Genomic DNA, 21895 nt, shown 5'->3' with positions numbered 1-21895 from the left:
AACAGGTGTGTAAGCACTTAGTCATAAAGACATACTGAAAAAAGATGTAATGAGTAAAAAACACTGCACCTTGCTCTCTATTCACCAATAAAGGGCATATGCAATGCTCAGCAAGGTAGAAGGGTGGATAAGTCAAATTAGTGTAAAGATTAGGAACTGTAAAATGTTCTTCAAGCACAGCCAAAGATCTACTCTTTTCTTCAGCAACTCTTTTGGCGATGAATTCTGCACCACAGTTAGAGATGAAAAAGCATGGCCCAGCTCCAGCTTAGACGACAGAAAGCAGTTTTTGGATGGTTGAAACCTGCTGTGATAAACTGTGAAAGCAAACAGTGACACAGGGCAGCAGATGACCTGCATTAGGAAGGTATTTATGTTGTTACAAGACAACATGTAATTATATTTTTGGCTGTAAAATAGTGTTAACAGCCAGACAGGTTCTACTGGAAAGTGAGAAAAAAAATTTTTTTCAACGTTCTGTAAAATTTACATTTGATGGGAGAGTTCTGAAGAAAGTTCAGTTAGGAGTCTCTGCAGGGATCTAGCTGCTCTACAGAGACTCTATGGTATATTTATAGTCAAGTTTCTCTGATAAAGAGAGGAAACTTAGGGTGTCACTCTATATTATTTTTTAAAAAACTTTTTATTAAAACTTCTTGGAAATGGATATTTGGCTTCTAAACAAAAAACTTCCAATTATTAGGTTTTTATTCTTCTACCTCTGTGTTTCTTCTGTCCTCCTCTGTCTCCTGCTTTTGTTATAAGACCGAGACTTAGGAGTAAGTCCCTGAGGACTCAGCACACTGTAAGACTATAGAAATATTAAATAACTCCAAAAGGATAAATATATAGCTATATTTATATATATATATTTAAATACCTTTATTTTTTTTCTTTGATTTTCTGAGAAGATAACCTAAGGATTAGTCATAGTTTGACATTAAATTGCTTCCATTTTTCATAAGTTTCAGACTTACTTCAGTGTTTTAAAGAAACATGATTGATTCTTTGCATAAACATTCAAAATATACATGGATTCTGATGTAATGTAGAAATGAGGTTTGTCGGGACACCTTTTCTTGGGGGGGTGATTCATTGAGCAGTTAAAAAGAGAAAGGTAGGATGTTTCTAGCCTTGAACACAAAGTCATCTCTGGTGCCATCCTGGTACCTTTTTTTCCACAGACAAGAAAGCTGCCTGCAAAGAGAAAATTTTTGTTTTTGAATCTTGCAAGGACTTAATACAGGTCCCTTCATACTGAGTACATATTATTCACAGACTGGTGGCCTCTGAGGGTCTCAGAGGTATGACCATTTGAACTCAGAATGATTCAATCTCTCATTTTCTTGAGAATGAATCTTTCCTTCTGAGTACTGAAATGAGAAAAGAAAGAAAGTATCCAGTCAAAATTGGGGGGACTCATTTCCATCTGTCAGCATAACAAATGGCTTTGTTTTTACATGGAAAAACATTTGTTCTTGTAACTAATACAGACTAATTGTTGTTGTTTTTTGTTTTTTTTTCACAAATTTTTAAACTGGGCAATCAATTTGACAGAAAGTCTGTTCTCAATTATGAAGTGTGAGGAAGGCTTGTTCAACAGTTGCATCCTTGATTAACTATGTACAAGTAATTATTGTAGTTCAAATGTGTTCCAAAACTTCTCCTTTCCACCTTCTGTCCATTATTTCATTTCTGAGGACATCCAACACGGGACAATTTGCTTGTGCACTTGTCTCCTAAGAGATTATTTTACAGAATATAAGCATATCTAATGTTAAAATACTTTTCAGTGTTTTCACAGAGTTTGGTGGATGATGAAAATGGACAGAGCTTTTATTTAGAATTTATGAACCTACTCTGTACTTGAAAACCTAATTTGAATGCATTTTGAGCTTGCCTTCCTTTTATTTTGTTTATTTCTGGTGGAAAATTACATACTATTGCTTAGGAGGGAATATTGAAGACTCCTGTTCATATTAGTTCTATTTCTCAACTGCTTGTTACTGTTCTTCACTTGCATTGTGGAATTAATTTATGATAGTGCTTGCTTTTGCAAAATTATGACGGGTTTTCTATCTCAGGGACTTGCTTTGCAAGATGCATAAATAGTGTATTGTTGAGTTTCTATGCTTCCTTCCATCATCAAAATGACAAGTAGTATCTCTTTGAATGGATGGTTCCAAGAGGTATCTATGTTTTCAACTGTTTCTTTACCTTCAGATCCATTCATGTGTGCAGAAAGCTTCCAGAAACTTTTAATGCAAACCAATTTGAGATTTACAGTACAAAATGTAGTGGATGCTTGTATCATCTTATCATTACAACAATATTATTGCAACATTACAGTATTATTACAACATTATCATCTTGTATTTTAAGTAGAGGCTGATTTTTTATGGAAAGACCTTCAAGTCAATGGGTCAAGTGCTGAATACATTTAGGCAGAGGAAGATGACTTGTATGCAATTACAATGCAAACTTCCTTAATTGTGTTACTGAATATGAGCCATCAGTAAGGGCAGGGGAAAAAATGCATGAGTAAGACAATGAAAAGAGTCTTAAATTATCCATAGTGGCTTCTAATCTCTAGAAATTCTTGCTGTACCTGCTGAAGTCTGAAATATCATGTTGCCCTGTTTGGAGGTAATGTTAACTGCTGCTTTCCAAGGTAAATAAGACTGAAGGGTGTAAATGTTCTGCATTCCAACCCGCAGCAACCAGACCTCTGGGATGACCAAAATTCCTTTACTCTTTTTCCCCCTCACTTTGGCCTGTTGAAATGGCACATTTAGTGAAATACAGGGGAGGTTTAATATGTGTGTGTTTATATATATTTATATGCATATATTTTTGTAACCGAGAATGTATACATCTGTGTGTGTGTGTCCATTTATAGTTATATGCATGTGCACACATATATGCATATGTGTATATGTATACATGTATATACATATATACACATGTATACACATATATACACATGTATATGTGTATATACGTGTCAGGAGCAGTCTGCCTCTTTTAAAGGGACCAGCCTCACCTAAAACAAGAACAGCTGAATGACATAGAAGCGTGGCAGCTGAGGCCTCTTGCTGCAATGACAGCTTGTTAATCTAGTTTGGCTTTTGTCCATGCAATGAATTTGTAGCTGTTTAATGCAGGTCATATTTCCTCCACTACTCTCTGCTTTATTTCTAACACACTAAAAGCTCTTTTGAAGGATTATATGTTAATAAACAGAACTGCATGCTATAGTGTAGCTCTTGAAGTAACTAATGCCAATTTCTCTTTTTTCCTTTCAATGACATGTTTTTCTTTTTGTGATGTTCTGTAATGTCCAGATTCATCAAAAGCACACTGTCACTCTGCTGAGGGAAAAAAAGCCCAGTTTATTAGAAAAAGTTATGTGAAATTTTTCTCTTCTTACATGTTTAATGTGTAGAAGTTGAAGTCTTTTTTGATCTATATGTTCTTTTCAAGATATCACCATTAAATTGTGGAATTTGTACAAAGCTGGAATAATTTGTGTTGTCCATAAACTACACTACCATTGTTTAATAAAACAAAACTGGATATTTATGAACCTTTTACCAGCTAGGCCACTTGAAAGAGTAAAAGCTGGTGAATATCTTTCCTCCTTTGTTCTAGCTTGTTTGTTTTACTAGAGTTCTTCTCCCTCAGGAACCAATGCTCATTTCCTAGAAAGATGAGACAGACTCTTTGTGCCACAGTGCAAGGCTGCAGGCTGAGCAAAGAGTGACTAGAACTGAGGCACCACAGAAGTGCCTTACTGGGAAGAGTGACTGTGCTGTTTCTCATCCTGCTCAGCCTCAGGCTCTGTGCTCCTCTTGGTAGCAGGGTCTGCTGGCTGCTGTGTGCTCACCTGAGCTTGTTGTGTGTTTTGTAGACAAGGATGAGTGTTCAAAGGACAACGGTGGCTGCCAGCATGAGTGCATCAACACAGTAGGGAGCTACGTCTGCCAGTGCCGGAATGGATTTGTGCTACATGAAAACAAACATGACTGCAAGGAAGGTGAGTAGGAAGGCATTGGAGTGGTTGGTTACACAGCTGTCTTGCAGAAAGCTTTCTGCAGCTCTCCTTTCAAACAAAATAAAGGAAAAAAGTTCTTGGGAATGGGGTTTTAGATATTTGGGCTGAAGCACTACAGCATCCCTCCCCTTTCCCATCCTCTCCATCCCCAGCATTTGTGTGGGCTGAATTTGAGGTCCACAGGAATGAAATTTGGAAAACTTGCCATCATTGGCACAGAGCGCTACTTTCAATAGTTCTGTGAAATGTAGATTATTTAAAGCTCTGATAAAGTATATATCTAAGGCAGGGGTAGAGTTTCTGGAGAGAAGCCTGGTAAAGTCATGATTTGCTGCTATCAGAAGCAGTTAGTATCCCCACAGCCAGGTTAGAACCATATCAACCCTTTCTGGGTTTGTTCTAGGCAACATATTCAGACAATCTAAGTCCCAGTCAAAGCCCTATGCATCTCTATTCCTCTTGGCTCTCTCAAGGTGTGGCTACCTTCAAGGAAACAATAGGCTTTGTGACTTAAATTCTCTGCAAATGAACCTCAACTGTGCAATATCATGTGAGCTGCTGTAATATCTTAATGTTTTCTAGCATGGATTTAATCTCAGAGTAAAGTCATGCCCTTTGAGAATCATTTGCATTTTCACTGGTTTTGGAATGCTGCGTGCCTACTCTAATATTTTATTTTCATATAATTCTCTGATATTTAGAGCACAATTTGAGATTGTTAGAACCAAATAAAAAAATGTCTTCTTTTAGTTCTGGGTGTTAGTGGTTTAGTTCCAAAGTCAGTGACTAAGTTGTTCTTTGTAGATATTCACAGTTTAGTCTTAGCTGTTCTTGAGTTGTGTATATGTATACCTAGAAACCGTGCTTTACAAATTGATTGCTTTGTAGCTGCAGTGAAAATTACCAAGAAGAGAAAAAAAAATTGTCCAAGAAATTTCCTTTCAAGTTGGTGTAGTGAGATTTTTCATATGAATTTACACACTTACTTGTATGTAGAATGAGGGGAATGGGAAAATACTTGATTTATTTTTAGTATTTATCTTATGTTTATTCCTGTATAAGATTTTTTTTCTGAAAAAAAGCCATACATTGTAAAGTGTATGTTTCACAATAATCCATAAAGAAACATGCTGAGTTGATGCTCTAAAACACAGGACTGAGGGGAAAAGCATGCTTACCTATCTTCCTAAAAATCCTTTCCGCTTAGTGGTGCCCTGACAAAAACAGTACCTTTTGACTACCTCTGAGTGCAGACTAACTGATGCTATCACTGTTGGCACAGCTGAGTGTGAGCAGAAGATCCACAGTCCCAATGGCATCATCACGAGTCCCAACTGGCCTGACAAGTATCCCAGCAGGAAGGAGTGCACGTGGGAAATCAGTGCCACCCCTGGACAGAGGGTCAAACTGGTGAGTTTCTGCCTTCCCTTCCTTTTTAGCTTTTCTTCCATCAAATCAGCTTCTCAAATGACTGCTCAATGATACAAAACTGTTACTAAACTTTGCTGTCAGTTTGCATCCCAGAGGAAAACTATTTTTAAAAACTTGCTGACTCCTGTCCATTTCTGGCCAACAGGGACTACTCAATATCATAGAGTTGTGATTTAAGTTTATGGTGATTGGAAGTACTCTGTACAGCAAAGGCAGGAGGAACACTTTCCTCCTGTCAGACTTTACTGTACCATTGTTGCAACTCATAAAATATGTGCAGAGTTTTGGCAAATGTGGCAGAGGCCGTTTACACAAATTCCACAAATATATAGAAAACAAAATTTTGAGTTATGAACTGTCCATATGTGTACATGTGTACATGTTTTCCTGGTTTTGGACTTTTTTGGCTTTTTTGGTTGGTTGGTTTTGGTGGTTTTTTTGTTTTGTTTTGGGTTTTGTTTTTTTTTTTTTTTTTAGGAAAAATTATACAAAAGCCCTGAGTATCTGGATTTCTCATTTAAAAGTGGCCTCAAATTTTAACATAAGTAGAAGAGCAGCCCACAGTAGATTTGTGAATTTTGTGTCCAGCTGGCTGAGGACAGTGCTGGTGTCCAAAGACAAGCCTACCAGAGCTTGGATAGCTTTGCAGGTTTACTGAGGTTATGTAGCCACTGTATGAGGCACAGTCCTGTCCATGGGATTTTTGCTTTCAGCTCAGCCCCAGTATTTCTTCAGCAGTTTACTTGCGGGTCAGCCACAACAAATACATATATTTAAACTTCATAAATTGATTTTTAAACTGTTTTGGAGCAAATAAAGTTAAGGAGAGAGATGCCTCTGTTTCAGAGGTAAAAGCAATAGCCAATACTCTTGCAGGGATGAAAGGTATATTGCAATCTCATAACTACTGACCTTAGCCAAACCCTAACCCCTTGTCTTGGTTTTGGCTGGGATAGATCTAATTTTATTCACAGTGGCTGGTAGGGGCCTGTGTTTTGGATTTGTGCTGAACAGTGTTGATAATACAGAGATGTTTTTGTTATTGCTAAGCAGGACTTACACAGAACCAAGGCTTTTTCTGCTGGCAAGGAAGTTGGGGTATATGGGAGGCTGGGGGGAGACAGCCAGGACAGGTGACCCCAACTGACCACAGGGATATTCCAGACTATATGCCATCATGCTCAGGATATCAAACTGGGGGAGGAGGAGAAAGGGGATGTTATTTGGAGTGATGGTGCTTGTCTTCCCAATTACCCCTTACATGTGATGGAGCCTGTGTGATGGCTGAACACCTGCCTGCCCATTGGAAGCAGTGAATTCATTCCTTGTTTTGCTTTACTTGTGGATACAGCTTTTGCTTTACCTATTAAAATGTCTTTATCTTAGCCCACTAGTTTTCTATCTTTCACACTTCCAGTTCTCTCCCCAGCCTACTGATGGGGCAGTGAGCAAGCAGCTGTATGGGGCTTGGCTGCACCCTGGGGCTAAACCACTCCTGTTACTGGTGCTGCTGTGGGATTGGGTATTGATCCCTGTCCACCAAAAGTTAAACAGTTGAACTGTATGGGAGGGGAAGGTGGTGGTGGAGAATGAGTGGTGTGCATGCTCTGTCCATTCCAAGGGTGAAAAATACGTTGCTAATTCAGGCAACCTTCATACTGCTGCTTCTGAGAATGTATTCTTCATACTGGGTGAATAAAGTAAAGCCAGCCAGGTATATACAGCATATATACAGTTACTCTAGAAGTTTTTCCAATACTTATACCCACATCAGGCAAAATTCCAACATTCAGATATCTTCAGTGAAATTTTCCATGATCTACTTTGCAAAGAAAAGTTCTTTTAAAATTGGTTTTTGACAATGGAATTGGAAAAATTGTCAGAATTTTACTAGATAGAATTTTCAACAATATCTCCAAGATTTAGAGTCTGAGATCTGCTCTTCTGTGGAAACCACTAGGGTCAATTGCTAAATGATGTGTGTATAATATCTTTAAGTTGTGTAGTACAACAAGGTCCCATCTGAATAATATTAATACCATAATTCCACAATGGATCATTATTTTTTCTTTCATGCTGTTTTTAAGTTTACTTTTCTTAGTTTTCTTGCTCAAATTGAACAAGAAGAGAAATGGTTGCTTCATGGTAACAAACCACACGAATTGTGAGGCTGTACTTTCTCTTTTGAGAGGGTTGTGCCTATAGAAACTAATCTTTTGTTGTGATTGCCCTCACTCTGCTAATCATTGAAAAGGCTCTTCCTGCACAGGCTAAATTCAAGTATTTGGTGCAGTTAAGAAGCCTGTGGAAGAATGGATATGCACTTCAGAACTTTTAAATGAAACACGTAGATAAAGGTGGCTTTGAAAATGTACCTAATAGAGAGACTGATTTTCATGAGCTAATCAGCCGGATATTTCCAAGAGACAGACTTAAGTGTCCCATCCAGGCAGCTGTCCCTAAGTGCCACCAACACATCTACCCGGTGGAGTGGTGTAGATAGAAAGGGCTGGATGGTCAGAAGCTGTATGTGACCTCTCTGAACACCGTTCCCACTAAGGAGACAAATCACATGGGATTAAAATAGTCATGGTGAGGTAGGAATTCAAAAGGATTTGTCCCAGGAAGAGAGGGTGTGATTTAATTACACTACCAACTTTGTTAGATCATTTGTGAACTCTGTTGGCAACAACTATTCAGTTATGTTTAACTTTAAGGGAAGTTTGTGTTAGTTCTCCTCTTTCAAACCTGCAAGGAACTGGCTGATTTTTAAAAACTGGAGTGTTTGGATGTTTTAAAATATCAGGCATTTTGAGATTTTAAAAGATTATGCATATTAAGATCTGATTTTCCTGTAAAAAGCAAGTTCCTTGCATTCTCTTTGGAATTGCTAGAAACAACTGCTATACCCACAACAGATTTAGGACTTTTTCTGGTCATGTTTGAGGGACACAATGAAACATATACCTGTGCTTCTGTAGTCTTAGGAATCCCAGTAAGAAGCTAAATATTACAAATAATTAGTGTGTCTTACACTTCATAGTGAGATATGCTTCCTGGAGAGTGTTGGTTTTGTTGGGTTTTCTTTTCATGCTGTTGAGAAGTGAACAAAACAGATAAATTTTTCCTCCAAAAGAAAACTAATTTCTGCAGGCTGCCTTTGGATCATCCTATTGCTCCCATTGATTCCAGGCTGGCTTTACTCAATACTGTGTTTAATGAACTCCCTTACTGAGAGTTAGTCTCTCAGCTTTCTGGGGTTTTCTTAATCCGTTGGATTTTACTTGGGTATAAATGACAACACATAGTTGGCATCATAAAAGTAGGACGGCTGACCACAATTTAAGAGCAGTAGGAGCAATTGCAGTACAGCTGTTTTCATTGCCTCTGCAGTTTCAGTCCCTTAATGTAAACCTCAGACTTTTACAGTGGGATGGATCTGCATCCACACAGCTCTTCACAAAACACAAGTGTTATTCCAAATATTGAAGTTCTCCAGGAAAAAAAAAATTGTCTTAGCTCTTTATCATATTCTTTAGGTCAGCTCTAAATATAAATTACCATTGCCTTTGGCACTCTGTGTTCCACAAATGATTTGGTAGGTCAGATTTGTTACGGTGTACCAGAGAGAATGCTTAATAATGATATTTGCTCAGTATTTAATAGTTCAGTTTTATTCTTTTTAATTATTGTTTCTTAATCCTTTTCTGTTTGGGTTATGGGGTTTTGTTTGGGGCTTTCTGTTTTGTTTTATTTTTATAAACATCTGTATGGTTATTTATGAAATCATGTGTACTTGGTGTTTTTATGCTATTTTGTTGAACAAAATAGACTTTGAATTTCACCTTAAATTGTAAGTTGTTATCTACAAAATTCACAAAGATGTATACTGCTTTCACAGTGTCTGCAGGAGGGGAAATTAAGATATTAAGCATCAATGTTGTTGTTGAAATTAAGCCCTGGTCAAAAAAGTCTTATCTGAAAAATCTTAGATGTCCCCTTGAAATAAGTTTGTTTACATCATTCTAGTCTCTTCCAGATCTGAAATGCAGGTTGTATCCATATTAACAGTCCCTGTTAGGCATGGCATACACTTTTTGGAAATGCCTGAAGTTGGTTCTAATGAACAATTAACACAATTTTATTATTTTTCACAATGCTTTTGCTAGCAAAAATGGGACCTTAGCATGAAGGGTGAAACCTAAAACATCATTAAGTTGTAATAAAAAAAAAAATAGATTTCTAGATAATAGATTAGAAAATATAACTAATGCATAAACCTTCATGTGGAAAAGTCATTTCAGAGGCTTTAGTTGCAGTGTGATGTAGGTTTTAAAAAAGGGCGGGGGGAGCCATTATGTTTTGCAGATGTTTCAATCAATTCTCAACTCTGCAAGGAAGCAATAATTTCTGACTTTATGCTGTTTTGAATGCTCTGTGAAATTTGGAATAATCCTAAAAACAGTTCAAATTCAGCAGAAAGACAGCAGTATTCTAGATTTAATATTCTCTTATAGGTAGTAGTTGGTTATAAAGATTCTAATGCCTTTCTGTATGAAGGATGATGGACTCTTGAAGTTCAGTGTCTTAACTTTTATTCCACTTTCTCAAGATCAATGTTATTCAAATCTACAGGCTTGTACAGGCAGTAATGTTAAATCTGTCATTTTAACTGCATCCTTGTATTCTATAGCATATATATACATATATATATATATGTATGTATGTATGTACTGTATAAATACAAACCACAGTGGGTAATTTTACTTTTTTTTTTTTTCCCTAGACATTCAATGAATTTGAAATAGAACAACATCAAGAATGTGCTTATGACCACTTGGAAGTGTTTGATGGTGAAAGTGAAAAATCGCCAATCCTGGGACGCTTATGTGGCAATAAAATACCAGATCCTCTCATTGCTACTGGAAACAAAATGTTTCTCCGCTTCATTTCTGATGCATCAGTTCAAAGAAAAGGCTTCCAAGCAACTCACTCTACAGGTCAGAAATCAGGACATGCTTTTTACCAATAACTTACCCACTGTTCTTTAGTGGTAGATACACAGACCCTTTTTTGTAGGAAAGGGATGAGTTCACAGAGTAACAGCTGCATCTAATGAAGCCTTAAGCCCAGTAGGAAAAGTTCGAGATTGAAGAAAATATTCTCTAATATTTTAGATATTGCTTTTTCCCTGTTTTTCTCTCATAGGTAAGAAATTAAAAGGTGTTGAAACAAAGTCAGATGAGAAATGAGGTTCTTCACGATTCATGACCTGAGATCATAAAAGATTAAATATCTTTTCACTGTATCTGTAATGACAGCACTTAACTGGGACATGTGGTGCATTTCCATTGCTTTCCTGTTCTAACTTAAACAAAAACCTGGGTTTCATGTAAACAGATATTTCTTTCCTGTAGTGCTTAAAAGGAAAGACAAACCAAAGAAGAATAAGAAAAGAACAACATTGAAGACTTTCACAGGACCTTTAGAATATAATGTTCTTCATATTTACCATTCAATTTTCTTGTTTGGCAGAAGTCACTGAAGTTGGAAACAATGGTTTGTAATTGCATTAATAGAGTTTTTGTGACATTTTCAGCGTGCAGATTTTTCCCCCCGGTGTTGCTTGGCTTACAGTGGCCTCTAGTGCTGAAGCTCTGAACATCCAGTGCCTGAAGTAAAACAAGGGGATTTCGGGTTTCTTGGCCTTTATTTTAATCTTCAATTATAATGTCTGTCTTTCCTTTCCAGAGTTCATTCTTATTTATGCAGGCAATAAATAATTCAGAAAATATTTCATAAATATATTTGCCTGGAGATAAGGTTTAATGACAGGTAGTAGTTACTAATAGAATAATCAAGGTGATGAGTCACTGTTAATGTAATATGATATGAGCTAAAGTATCCATCAAGTTGATGTGTGATGCTCATCTAAAAAATCCTCATATATATCAATGCTGGCATTTTGTCTTTTTTTCCTTCTGATTTTTTCTGAATAATTCAAAATCTTTAGTAATTTAATTTCCCTTTCAGAGAAAGAAAGTAGACAACATGATATGAAATCTTTATGAACTGGGCCTTGAAAGTGAAAGTAGATACCTGTAATTCAGTTTGTTTTTCTTGTGGAAAATCCTCTTTTACAAGTATGAAGTGTTTTGCCTTTCCTACTACAGTAACATTTTCCCTTAGATGAAAAAATAGAAGTAATAATTACCCATTTTTAATTACCTCAGGGTATATAGTTAAAGGTTAAACTCTTGTTAGAACAGGTGGTGTAAAACTGCTGTCTCATTTATTGTCCTCACTTTCAGTTTGCAGAATTAGAGCAGTCAGTATGTGAATAAAGTTCAGATGTATACCCCCTAAATTCTAAAGATTGCAAATTTTGTCATGACTTGCTGAATTTTCCCTCACATCTGCTGAATTTTATGTGCCTTAAGTATAAAAACATTCACAGTATGGACAAAGCATGTGCTTTTCTGAGAAACGGCATAAAATAGAATCTACCCAGATTTTAAGAATGTAATAAAAAACAATGTTTACATCCTTAAGAGAGGACATTGATTTCTGTCAGCTGCTGTTGCACAGACTGCTCCCTGAGATACACCCTCATCACTGGCCATGTACCTGGAGGTAGTGTTTGAATGAGGGACAACTCAGGTCTTGCAGCGTGTTCCTCCAGTCTTGAGCCAAACACAAATGCTCTGTGAGAATTCTGTGAGAATTTGTGCTGTGGGCACATGTGTGAATGAACAGATACCATACAAGTGCATGGGCAGAGGATCGTATTCCCTTAGCTCATCTTTTCTAGAAAAGAATAATTGATGGCGTGCAATGGAAGTAGACTATTACTATTTATTTATAATTATTATTTAATAATAATAATATTTGATGGAGTGCAAAAGAAGGTTGTGTTTGATCCAGGGTGTGCTGAGGACACTGCTACTGTCACTTGCAACGTGTTGGCAGAACTCACTCAGTGAAAGGACTGCTGTAACACAACAGCAGTGAATGAGTAGCTGGATTCTATGACCAGAGCTGTCTCTGCTGCTGCATTCCTGGCATCTGCATGATTTAATGGGCCCTTATTATTCCAGTAGTCACTGGTTGTCGATGATGTTGATTTCCCTTCTATGACATTTTTTGGCTTGAAGCGCTATCCAGTTTCAAAATTTCCATTTAATATTTCAGAAAACAGGATAAAAATGTAGCAGCAAATACAGTAACGTTTAAAAAAACTGAATAGAAAAGCTTCCTTGGGTGGAGCAAAACTTATAAAATGCTGTTTTGAAAGTGCAACAGAGTTTTAGAAGATTCTATCATATTTTCCCCTCTCAGAAAAGGCATAACCCATCCAAGAGGAATTCATAAAAGTGCTCCTGCCAGAACATTAAATATCATTGCTCAGGGAGTGATCTATCTGCCCTAACTCAGGCATCTAGCTCTCTTCTGGACAGCTTCATTTATGGTGCCTGGCTTCCAGCCACTGCTCTAGGAGGCTGCAGATCTACTGTAGGTCCTGTTCATATCTGCCAGTGCTGGGAGGATGTCTCAAACAAATTTGGATATCTCAGATGTCACTTAGTTTAGAGGCCTGTGTTACTTCCAGAATAGCTGTAATAATTCAGTATGGGAGTGCTGAATCAAATTTATAACCTTGTTTCATTAGTTCAGATGGTGTTTAAGCTTTTCCCAAATGTCTGGCTTGTTAAACAGTCAGGAAACTACTGCTCAATCCGTTCTTATGATCAGAAGAAGCCTAAAAGTCCCCAGAAAGGTCATGAAACATGAGAGGGGTTTTTGTGCCTTGGCTGATCTAGAAAGAGTCTTTCACTGAAGCTACCAGATCACCATCATTTTACAAGCTGGACATATTTCCTTACAGTCAGAGGCATACATCCAGCCTGCAGCAGGGCAGCGGTGCCCGCACGGTGGGAACCGTGATGGGTTAGCTCTGCTACCAAGGCTGAGCAAGCGGAGCTGCGTGGCTCTGCTCTGCTCTGTGCCTGGCCCACGTGTCCCAGCACAGTGCTTCCTTGTGCAGGCTGGATGCAGACTTCTGAAACTGCAGCTTAATTCTTAAGAAAATGAAAATTTGGCTTGTAATTTCTATTCTAAAATATGAGGCTATAATTTGTGAGAAAAGGGCAGGGGAAGAGGAATTGCCATTTTCTGTGGTTGTATGGCTACAACTTTCCTTTAAGCTCCTGTCCTCTGTAACATGCAGAGGGAAAGAATGCAGACAGTTCATTAAAAGTTTTCTTGTTTGCAGCTGTTTGGTGTCTGAGGCAGGGAGATGTTCCTAATATTGGCAAGAGTCCAGAAAAACAAAAAATAAACCAAAAACAACCTCCTCTCCCCTCAATAAAAAAACTCAACCCAAAACAAACAAACAAACAAAACCCTAAAAACAACAAAAAACCCAAACAAAATGAAAAACACAAAAAAAAAAAAAAAGAAGCAAATTAAATTCAGAATAGGGGGAATAAATAGTAAATTAGAATATCAATGAGAAATAACTGTTTGAACTATCTTTCTTGACAATTTTTTATCATGTGCTCATTTGTTCCTTAAGAGTGAAAAATTCCATATTAAATTGACAATGCATAACAGGTTACTTACATAATTTTTATTTCCTGGTTTTATTCCTTCATTTCTCTATTAAGAAAAACACTCTTTTTAAAGAGCAAGGATTTGGTCATTACCATTATCAACTCTCAGCTGAAATGTGACTCCTCACAATGTAATAGTGCAATAGATCATGTTTAGTGTGGGTGGAGTCCATGAAGTAAAATTCAAAGTGTCTCTTCACCAAAGTTTAGAAAGATTTGAATCTTGCTGTTTGTTTTAGTTTACTCTAAAATGATCAGTCAATAATACTACATATTTTTAAATGTAGATAAAATTATCTGTTTATTTATAAAAATGATATCTAAACTTGTGAGTCTCGGTATTTTGTTCAAGCTCATTTGCACTTGATGTTTTTATCAAGTGCTGTGAGACATGATTTGTTCTTGATGAGAAACCAAAATGAAATGATTCTGTTTGTATTGCAATCTGTGTACATGTAAAGTAAAAACACCTCCACCCACCATTTGGAAACATGATGCATTTTGGAAACAAAGTGTTTTTTCTCTTAAGTACAATTTTCACCTGTTCTTCTTTGGGTTCTAGTAACACTTTTATTTATATATTGTACACCTTATTCACCTATACACTAAAACTAAGTCGTATTTAAACTCTAAACTCTTTGAGCAGTTATAAACAAGCTCTAAAGCCCTACATCCATTTTGCAACTGCGTACAAGCAGAGATTTATGCTAAAACAATGGTTTTGACAAAAGGCATGGCTCTCTTGCCAAAGGCTTGCCTCAAGAACAAGCTTTCAGCTACAAGACTTTCTCTGGTAGCAGTAGCTTTCTCCTAGCCCACTCTTTTGCAGAGAAAGGCCTGCTCATGGAATGCACAGCAAACAAGGTAGCAACTTTGCGGTGGTGTTTTGTATTGAGCTGGTGCTAAGTTGTGGTTAAAGCTGACACTACTGTGAAACAAAAGAGTTTTGCACTCAGTCACTGATTATATGTGTGCTGGAGTTGATCCCTCCCCTGTCACTTGCAAATGGTGTCATTAACTGCTGTGGAAGCGTCCCCACTGAAATGTGGGTACCCTTACAGCCACTGCCTTGCTGGCCACAGGAACCTTTCCAGTGCCTACCCAAAGACTGTCATACTGCTAGAGCCACATTCCTTTGGTGCTCCCTGTCTTTGTCTTTCACTTGAATATGATGAACTACGTTCAGGTCTCTCTAGTTATAGAAGAGAGCTTACATAAGGAAACTCAGATTGGGGTTACAGTCGTACTGTGTAGTACTTTGCTCTCAGCTTGGTTGAACCGCTTGCAGCGTTAGAACCCACTCAGCCTGAATGAGATTGGGCATCTATGACAAGAAAACATAGATTTGTACTGAGTGAGTTTCTTCATCTCTTTTTTCCCTCCATTTAGAGTGTGGCGGTCGGTTGAAAGCCGAGCTCAAGCCCAAGGACCTGTACTCGCACGCCCAGTTTGGTGATAACAACTACCCGGTCCAGGCAGACTGCGACTGGCTGCTGGTGGCCGAGCGCGGCTCTCGCGTCGAGTTAATGTTCCAGACTTTCGAGGTTGAGGAAGAGGCAGACTGTGGCTATGATTACGTGGAGCTTTTTGATGGTCATGATAAGACAGCAGTGAGACTTGGTCGATTTTGTGGATCTGGGGTAAGTTAGGTATAAACCTTTTTATATTTCGTTTCTACAGAATGAGTAAGAGGAAGGTACGAGTCGCGAGATTTAGTTTCTACACCTTATAGTGAAGATGCTAGATTATCTCCTTCAGATTTTAATGTATAAATTTGCAGGCTTATAGTACAATATTGAAATATTTTCGTCAATAATTATTCTTACCTATTTTTTTGACCAAAGTATGTTATGTTAAGCTTTAAGTAGCTGGCATCTTTACCAGCACACAAAGAAAATTTAACAGCTTTATTTCCTTACATAGAAGGAAATGCACCAGTGTTGAAAATTATCACATTAAAGTTCTTTGAATTGGAAAGAAGCCACATTTTGCAGTTAGGGGCATCTGGGAAGTATTTATAGTGTACTCATTGACTTTTAAATCTGATTTTAGGAAAAAAGGTGCTCCTAACTTGGGTGATTAATATGGGCCTTAAGAAAACCTTGAAATCCTATATGTATTCTGAAACATTTTAACAGTGAGACATGGAGGAAATTGGCCAGATGACACCCTGAAAGTGCTGTATCCTATTTCTCATTTTAGACTTATTGGTCCGTTGGCTGCCTGCCTTGTGAAAACTGGTGCAATGATCCCACAAACCCTCATCAATTCTTATATGTGTGCCAGTGCAAGCACACTTTCAAACATCTAATCTTTGCCTAAATAAAAGGCTTCAAAGATTCTACACGAGATGACAAGAGTTCTTAAGTAATTATGTGTCACTTTTTTCAGCCTCTGAGCTGGATCAAACATCTTAGACAAGTTACCTGGAAACTGGCTTAAATCCTTTTAGTGCATTTTTGAACACTAAGTAATGATGCACAAAAGGTGCTTCCACTTGAGCTGTAGGGGATGTATTCTAAGGGAAATGCTACAACTGAGTCTAAACTCTACTAGTTTACACAAAACAATGTTTTTCTTTACAAGTTACTGTATTTTACAAGTAGAAGGGAAATGAACAAAAAAATGGGCTCAATTATTTTCTTCTTTTGGGGGCTTGGGGTGGAATGGTTGAGCATCGGTGGTGGTGGTTTGGTTTGATAAGATGTAAATGAATGGCTTCAGATGCCACATAGGATAGACGCAATTCAGTAGAAAAGCTATTGAATATAAAAATCAAAATGATCCAAACTGGAGTGGGAAAAACATGTCTGTTAGTACACGTTACTGCCTTCTCAACTTTAGAAGGAGGATTTGGTAATTCAGCTGATACTTCTGATCAATGTGCTTCAGTAGTAAAAAAGGACATCATGAAGGCTGTGAAGAATAAGATAGAAAATAGGTATTGGCCTCTGTTATTTATCTAAATTTAGAATATTGTATATGGTCCTGCTCAGTCACTTTCTTGCTCCAGCAGAACTAGAGAAAAACTAGGACTTTAGGTTATTTCCTCAGTCTGCCTCTAAAATTCCTAGCCTATAACTGAGAGCACAATGAGATGGAATATTTTGTCTGATGATGTCAGATGGCATTGTATGAGACACAGTGGAATTACATGATGTGGTGTAGCAGGAAAAGAGAAATATTCATAAGGAAAAAAAAAAAGTAGTGAATGAATACAAAGAATGGACAGATAATTTTTTTCTTTTCATTCATTTATTTCAGCCACCAGAAGAAATTTATTCAGCAAGAGAGTACCTTTTGCTTCACTTTCACACTGATGATACAATCAACAAGAAAGGATTTCATATACGATACAGAAGTATAAAATACCCAGATAGCATGCACACCAAAAAATAACACAAGAACCTCTACGCCAGAAAAGAAGAGTGAGAAAGAAAGAACGCACAGTGAAAAGGAAGGAAGGCGTGTCATTTTTTTAAAAACTGAAGTTATTAGCACAAACATTTAATATAAGTTCAGTTGAAATGCTGGCTTATAAGACCAGAGACTGAAATAAATAAAAGAATAAAATCACCTACCCCAGTGGAATAGTCAAGATGATGATGTGCAGGCTCCATACTTGACTGTCTCTGCAGACCTTGTGAAAGGACTTGGCATGCAGGGAGAGTATAAAAGCTTTTGTTTATGGTTTAGTATATTTGCTAGAGCCGTGTGTGGATTCAATCAGTTTCATTCAGGGGAAGTGACCCTGCAGACCATTCTTCCTTCTGACAATTGTATGGTGTATAGGAGGAAAAGAGGCTCTTTTAGGTCACACACTCAAAATACTGTCCCTCTAGTTGCTTTGACTTTGAATCCTGCATACAGTGCGTACAAGGACTTGAAAGAAGATATGAAATGGAAGGGCCTTCCTGCATTGTTCTGTATTTTTTACAAATTCACCTGTCATATCAGGTTGTCAGTGTTCTGAAACTGGAAAATCCTACTTCTGAAACATAACTGATCTTATAGAGTATTTTGTTTTACTAATGACTGAGAACTCTGAACTGTTACATCAGTCATCACTAGTGACCAATCGCCAGTTGACTGAATTTTAGTGGTGTAAGCATCTGAAAATGTTTGGTTTACTGGTTAAGTAAGCTATCTCTGATGATGTGCTCTTATTTTGCACTGAATATAGAAAGAGACTGAAATTAAAACCTGTCCTGAATCAAAATCTGTATCCATGAGAAAGAGAAGTAGTCAAGGATCCTCTGAAAGTCCTCCTACTGAATTTGTTTTCAGCAGTACATTTGAAACCACTGCTAAGCTTTATTTCTTTGGACCTTTTTGTGAATGAGCTATTTGCCTGATTCAGTTACTCTGAAATGAAGCTGCAATAGCATCCAAAAGACAAGTTTCCCAAAGAGGTTTTTGTTAGTTTCTTTTCCTAAGAGTAAGACTACCCGTGATGGTGAAAAAAGCAAAACAAAACAACAGACCCAGGATTTTTTTGATATGAAGTGTGAATTCCTATGGTGCTATTCCATGAACATTAAAAAAAAACAAACAAACCAAGAAGTTTTAGACTTTTGAGCCAACAGTTTGCAGATCATGAATGTCTCACTATACCTGGCTGCATCTGGAGAAGGAAGGCTTTACTGCTCCGATGGAAAGTGGGTTGCAATGGCAGTGCTATTCCTGTGGAACAACTACTATTATTGCCTTAGAATCCTCGCACACAATCAGACAGATCTTCCTGTAGATACACTTCTAATTTGATAAATAATCTGACAACTCAAGCATCTTAGTATATGCTAACAAAAGGATCTTCAAGCAAAAGCCCCATCTGCAGAGAGAGATCATCTGCTGTAAATACAGTGACCTGCTTTTGATGTAGAGATATGTTACATTTAGAACTGAGATATTCTATGTGCTTTAGGCCAAACATGGCTCTAGTCATAATGTATATGCATTATGTAAGTATTGTATGAATGAGTGCTCCAGGAGAGTGAGAGGTATTGTATGGGTGAATATGGAATTGTTTCTTTATGTGCCAAGTTCTATCAGGACCCTGTTTGACTGTAGCAACTTTTCTTTAAAGGCTTCATAGACAGATAACAAGGACTTCTAGTTTGCAAGAATCAAGTTTAAATAAATATTATGTTTCACTTACGAGAAATATTATTTTGATAACCTTTGATGTAAGTTGCTACTCAAATTAGCATAGTTTTTGTTTCCTTCTATGAACATACATTGGCACTAATAAATCTGACCTTTTTTTATAAAAATAAAAACCGAATGTCTGTATAGGTCTCTGTGCTTGTTTTAACAACCCTGTTATTACTCATATATATATATATATATATTTTTAGATAGCTGATGTGTGTGAAGTTCAAAAACTTAATAATTTCTGTGTTTTTTATAATGCTGCTCTGCTGTCTTTTTGGCTTATTTTTCACATTGTTTGATCAACAAATGAACTACAAACATTTTCTCCAAGGTCATTTACTACAAAATTCAGGCAGAGATATTACTAAACTTAAAAAAATAAAATGTGTATTCTTGATGCTGTTACATAATCTATCAGCTGGGTGGAATTCCAGTGCTTGAATTTCTAAGAGGAAAAGCAAGCAGCAGCAGAATCATTGTCTCCCTGGCATGGTTAATCAAAAGGAGCTGGGAAAGTCTGAGGCTGAGAGCAAATTCAAGTTTCCATGCTATCTTATTTTCTACTTTTCTGTTCTGGTCTCCCCATAATATTATCTCTCTCTGTTTGCTAAAGCCTTTCTTTTCTCTAAATTTGGCTTTCTTATTCCCCTTTAGGATTATTCTAATAACCACAGGGTTGAGCCAAGATCATTCATTTTTGGAAAGGTTTCTTTTGTTGTTGTTGATTCATAGAGCCCCTGTATAAATCCTGCTATCCTATGTTAAATAGTGCAGCAGGAATGGATGAAGAAGAGGTTGGACTGCGGGCAACACGTTATGGTGTATTTCCAAAACCCTGTGATTCTTTATGGTCATATGGTCTTTATGGTCAATACTCAAAAGCATTTCTCTTGAGCACAGCATTTCTGGGATTTTTTCACATGGAATATGTAGAAGTCAGAAGAGATTAGTTGCCATAACTTCAAATACAAAGTTAGATTTTATTTCTCTGATTGGTTATTCCTTTGTATATCTCATATGCTTCAGAGTGGTGAAAATGCAGAAGGTGTTCTTAATGATTATCTTGGTGATAAATGAACCATATGGGTTCTATCTTCTCATTGGCCATAATCCTAGCCAGTGCCTCGTGGTGCTATCAGATGCTATTTAAAACAGCTATTTACAAGTCCTAAGAGATTTTTCCTGATGCAATGAAAAATGACATATGCAGTGAACTCCTCCCTTATAAGAGAACTATGCCTTATAAATAGCCTAACAATAAGAAAATAATGAAAAAATAATTTATTTTGATTTTTGAAATTGTGAAAAGCCGTGTGGGCTCTCCACATGTGCAGTTCCAGCTTTGAGGTCTAGTAACAGTGTGTTTACTGGCAACATTCCCATCAGGGTGAAGATGATACTTTTCTGCTTCCTATTTGACACAAACTTTTTTGACTGTGGCATTTTTTTGACTGGATTTAAATTACTTTTCCTGGAGCATATCGTAAAGTTTTCTTCTTAACTACATAAAGAGCTGGTGTCTTGCTGAGTATTATTCTTTAGTGTTAAATTCAGCATGAAGTGTTTTTTTGATGGAATGTACTCGTTCTGGAATGTACTGGTACAGCCTGCATGGCTGACAGGCTCTTGGAGAATTTAAGTCTGTAGCTCACCAAATCCTGTGATCAATATCACGCTCAGATAAGAGGGAAAGCAAGGTACATTCGTGAGAGGCTTTCCTCATGTCCTTAAAAAACCCCCAAACAAAAGAGAAAAAAAGTTTATAAAGAATAAAAGTCATCAGTGAAAGCAGTTAAAATGGTTGCCTTACATGCAAGCTGTGGAGGTCAAGCTGAAGTGAATAAAGCAAGGTAGGTGCACACACAGCAGATTTTCTGTTCTCTGCTGGCCTTTGGTTATAGTCTACAACACATTTGAGTAATATTGCCTTGCTGTGAGACCCATGAAACAGCAAGTTCACCTAAGCATGGGTGAGAGCCAAATCAGATCCTTAACACAATATTGCAGCGTTATATTTCATTTAAAGCAGATTGCTTTTGCACCACTGTAAAAATTAAATTAATTGGATGGAAGCTTTGTCCACCTGGGGAATCTGTTTTGCACTTTTGCTGTGCTGTTGGGGTGCAAGTGGCACACCTAATTTATCCTAACAGAGGAAATTGTTGTTGACCTCACAGGCTGAGTGTGTGCTGCACCACCACAGAGAGTGGTCACTCTCGAGGCTCACTGGAACTTTTATAATTAAATGGTTCTGTTCTGCCAAAATCTACAGATCTCAGAGTTGAGGGACCTGATATGTGTATGCAATTTCAGGAAAGTATTCAATCTTAAAACAGACCTGGCCAGTAACCAGAGGAGAATTTTGCTTTGACTCCAGATCTGGAATTGGGTCCAAATGAATAATAGGAGGGGATTGGTTATATCACATTAGCATACCTGATCATACAGGTTGGCAGAACCTTACCAAAGGGCTTGCTCTGATTTTGATTTTAACATTGCTGATTATGATTTAATTATTTATCGGTCAGTCAAAAAAAAAAGGAAGAGGAGCTAGAAGGAACAAAGTTCCTAGAAAACAAAATAAAAAGCTACCAGAGATACAACTTATCAACATTACATTAAAAAAAAAAGTCTCCAAAGTCAG

General features: G+C 37.3%; 1 protein-coding gene across 22 annotated transcripts in view; it reads left to right on the top strand.

Annotated features, from left to right (window-relative positions):
• The window catches only part of TLL1 (tolloid like 1), a 126368-nt gene extending 106979 nt beyond the window's left edge, over positions 1-19389 (top strand). For all 22 annotated transcript variants that reach the window (XM_086891088.1, XM_086891102.1, XM_086891101.1 and 19 more), the window contains 5 exons: positions 3911-4036; positions 5337-5464; positions 10272-10485; positions 15487-15737; positions 17362-19389. In XM_086891088.1, coding sequence (XP_086747214.1) covers positions 3911-4036; positions 5337-5464; positions 10272-10485; positions 15487-15737; positions 17362-17496 — 854 coding nt within the window. In that variant the 3' untranslated portion in view covers positions 17497-19389. The remainder of the gene's footprint in view (positions 1-3910; positions 4037-5336; positions 5465-10271; positions 10486-15486; positions 15738-17361) is intronic.
• The last annotated feature ends 2506 nt before the right edge of the window (positions 19390-21895 follow it).

The sequence above is a fragment of the Cyanistes caeruleus genome, chromosome 5, assembly GCF_971803275.1.
Source record: "Cyanistes caeruleus chromosome 5, bCyaCae1.hap1.1, whole genome shotgun sequence".
Taxonomy (NCBI): domain Eukaryota; kingdom Metazoa; phylum Chordata; class Aves; order Passeriformes; family Paridae; genus Cyanistes; species Cyanistes caeruleus.
This window is presented reverse-complemented; position numbering and strand designations above follow the sequence as displayed.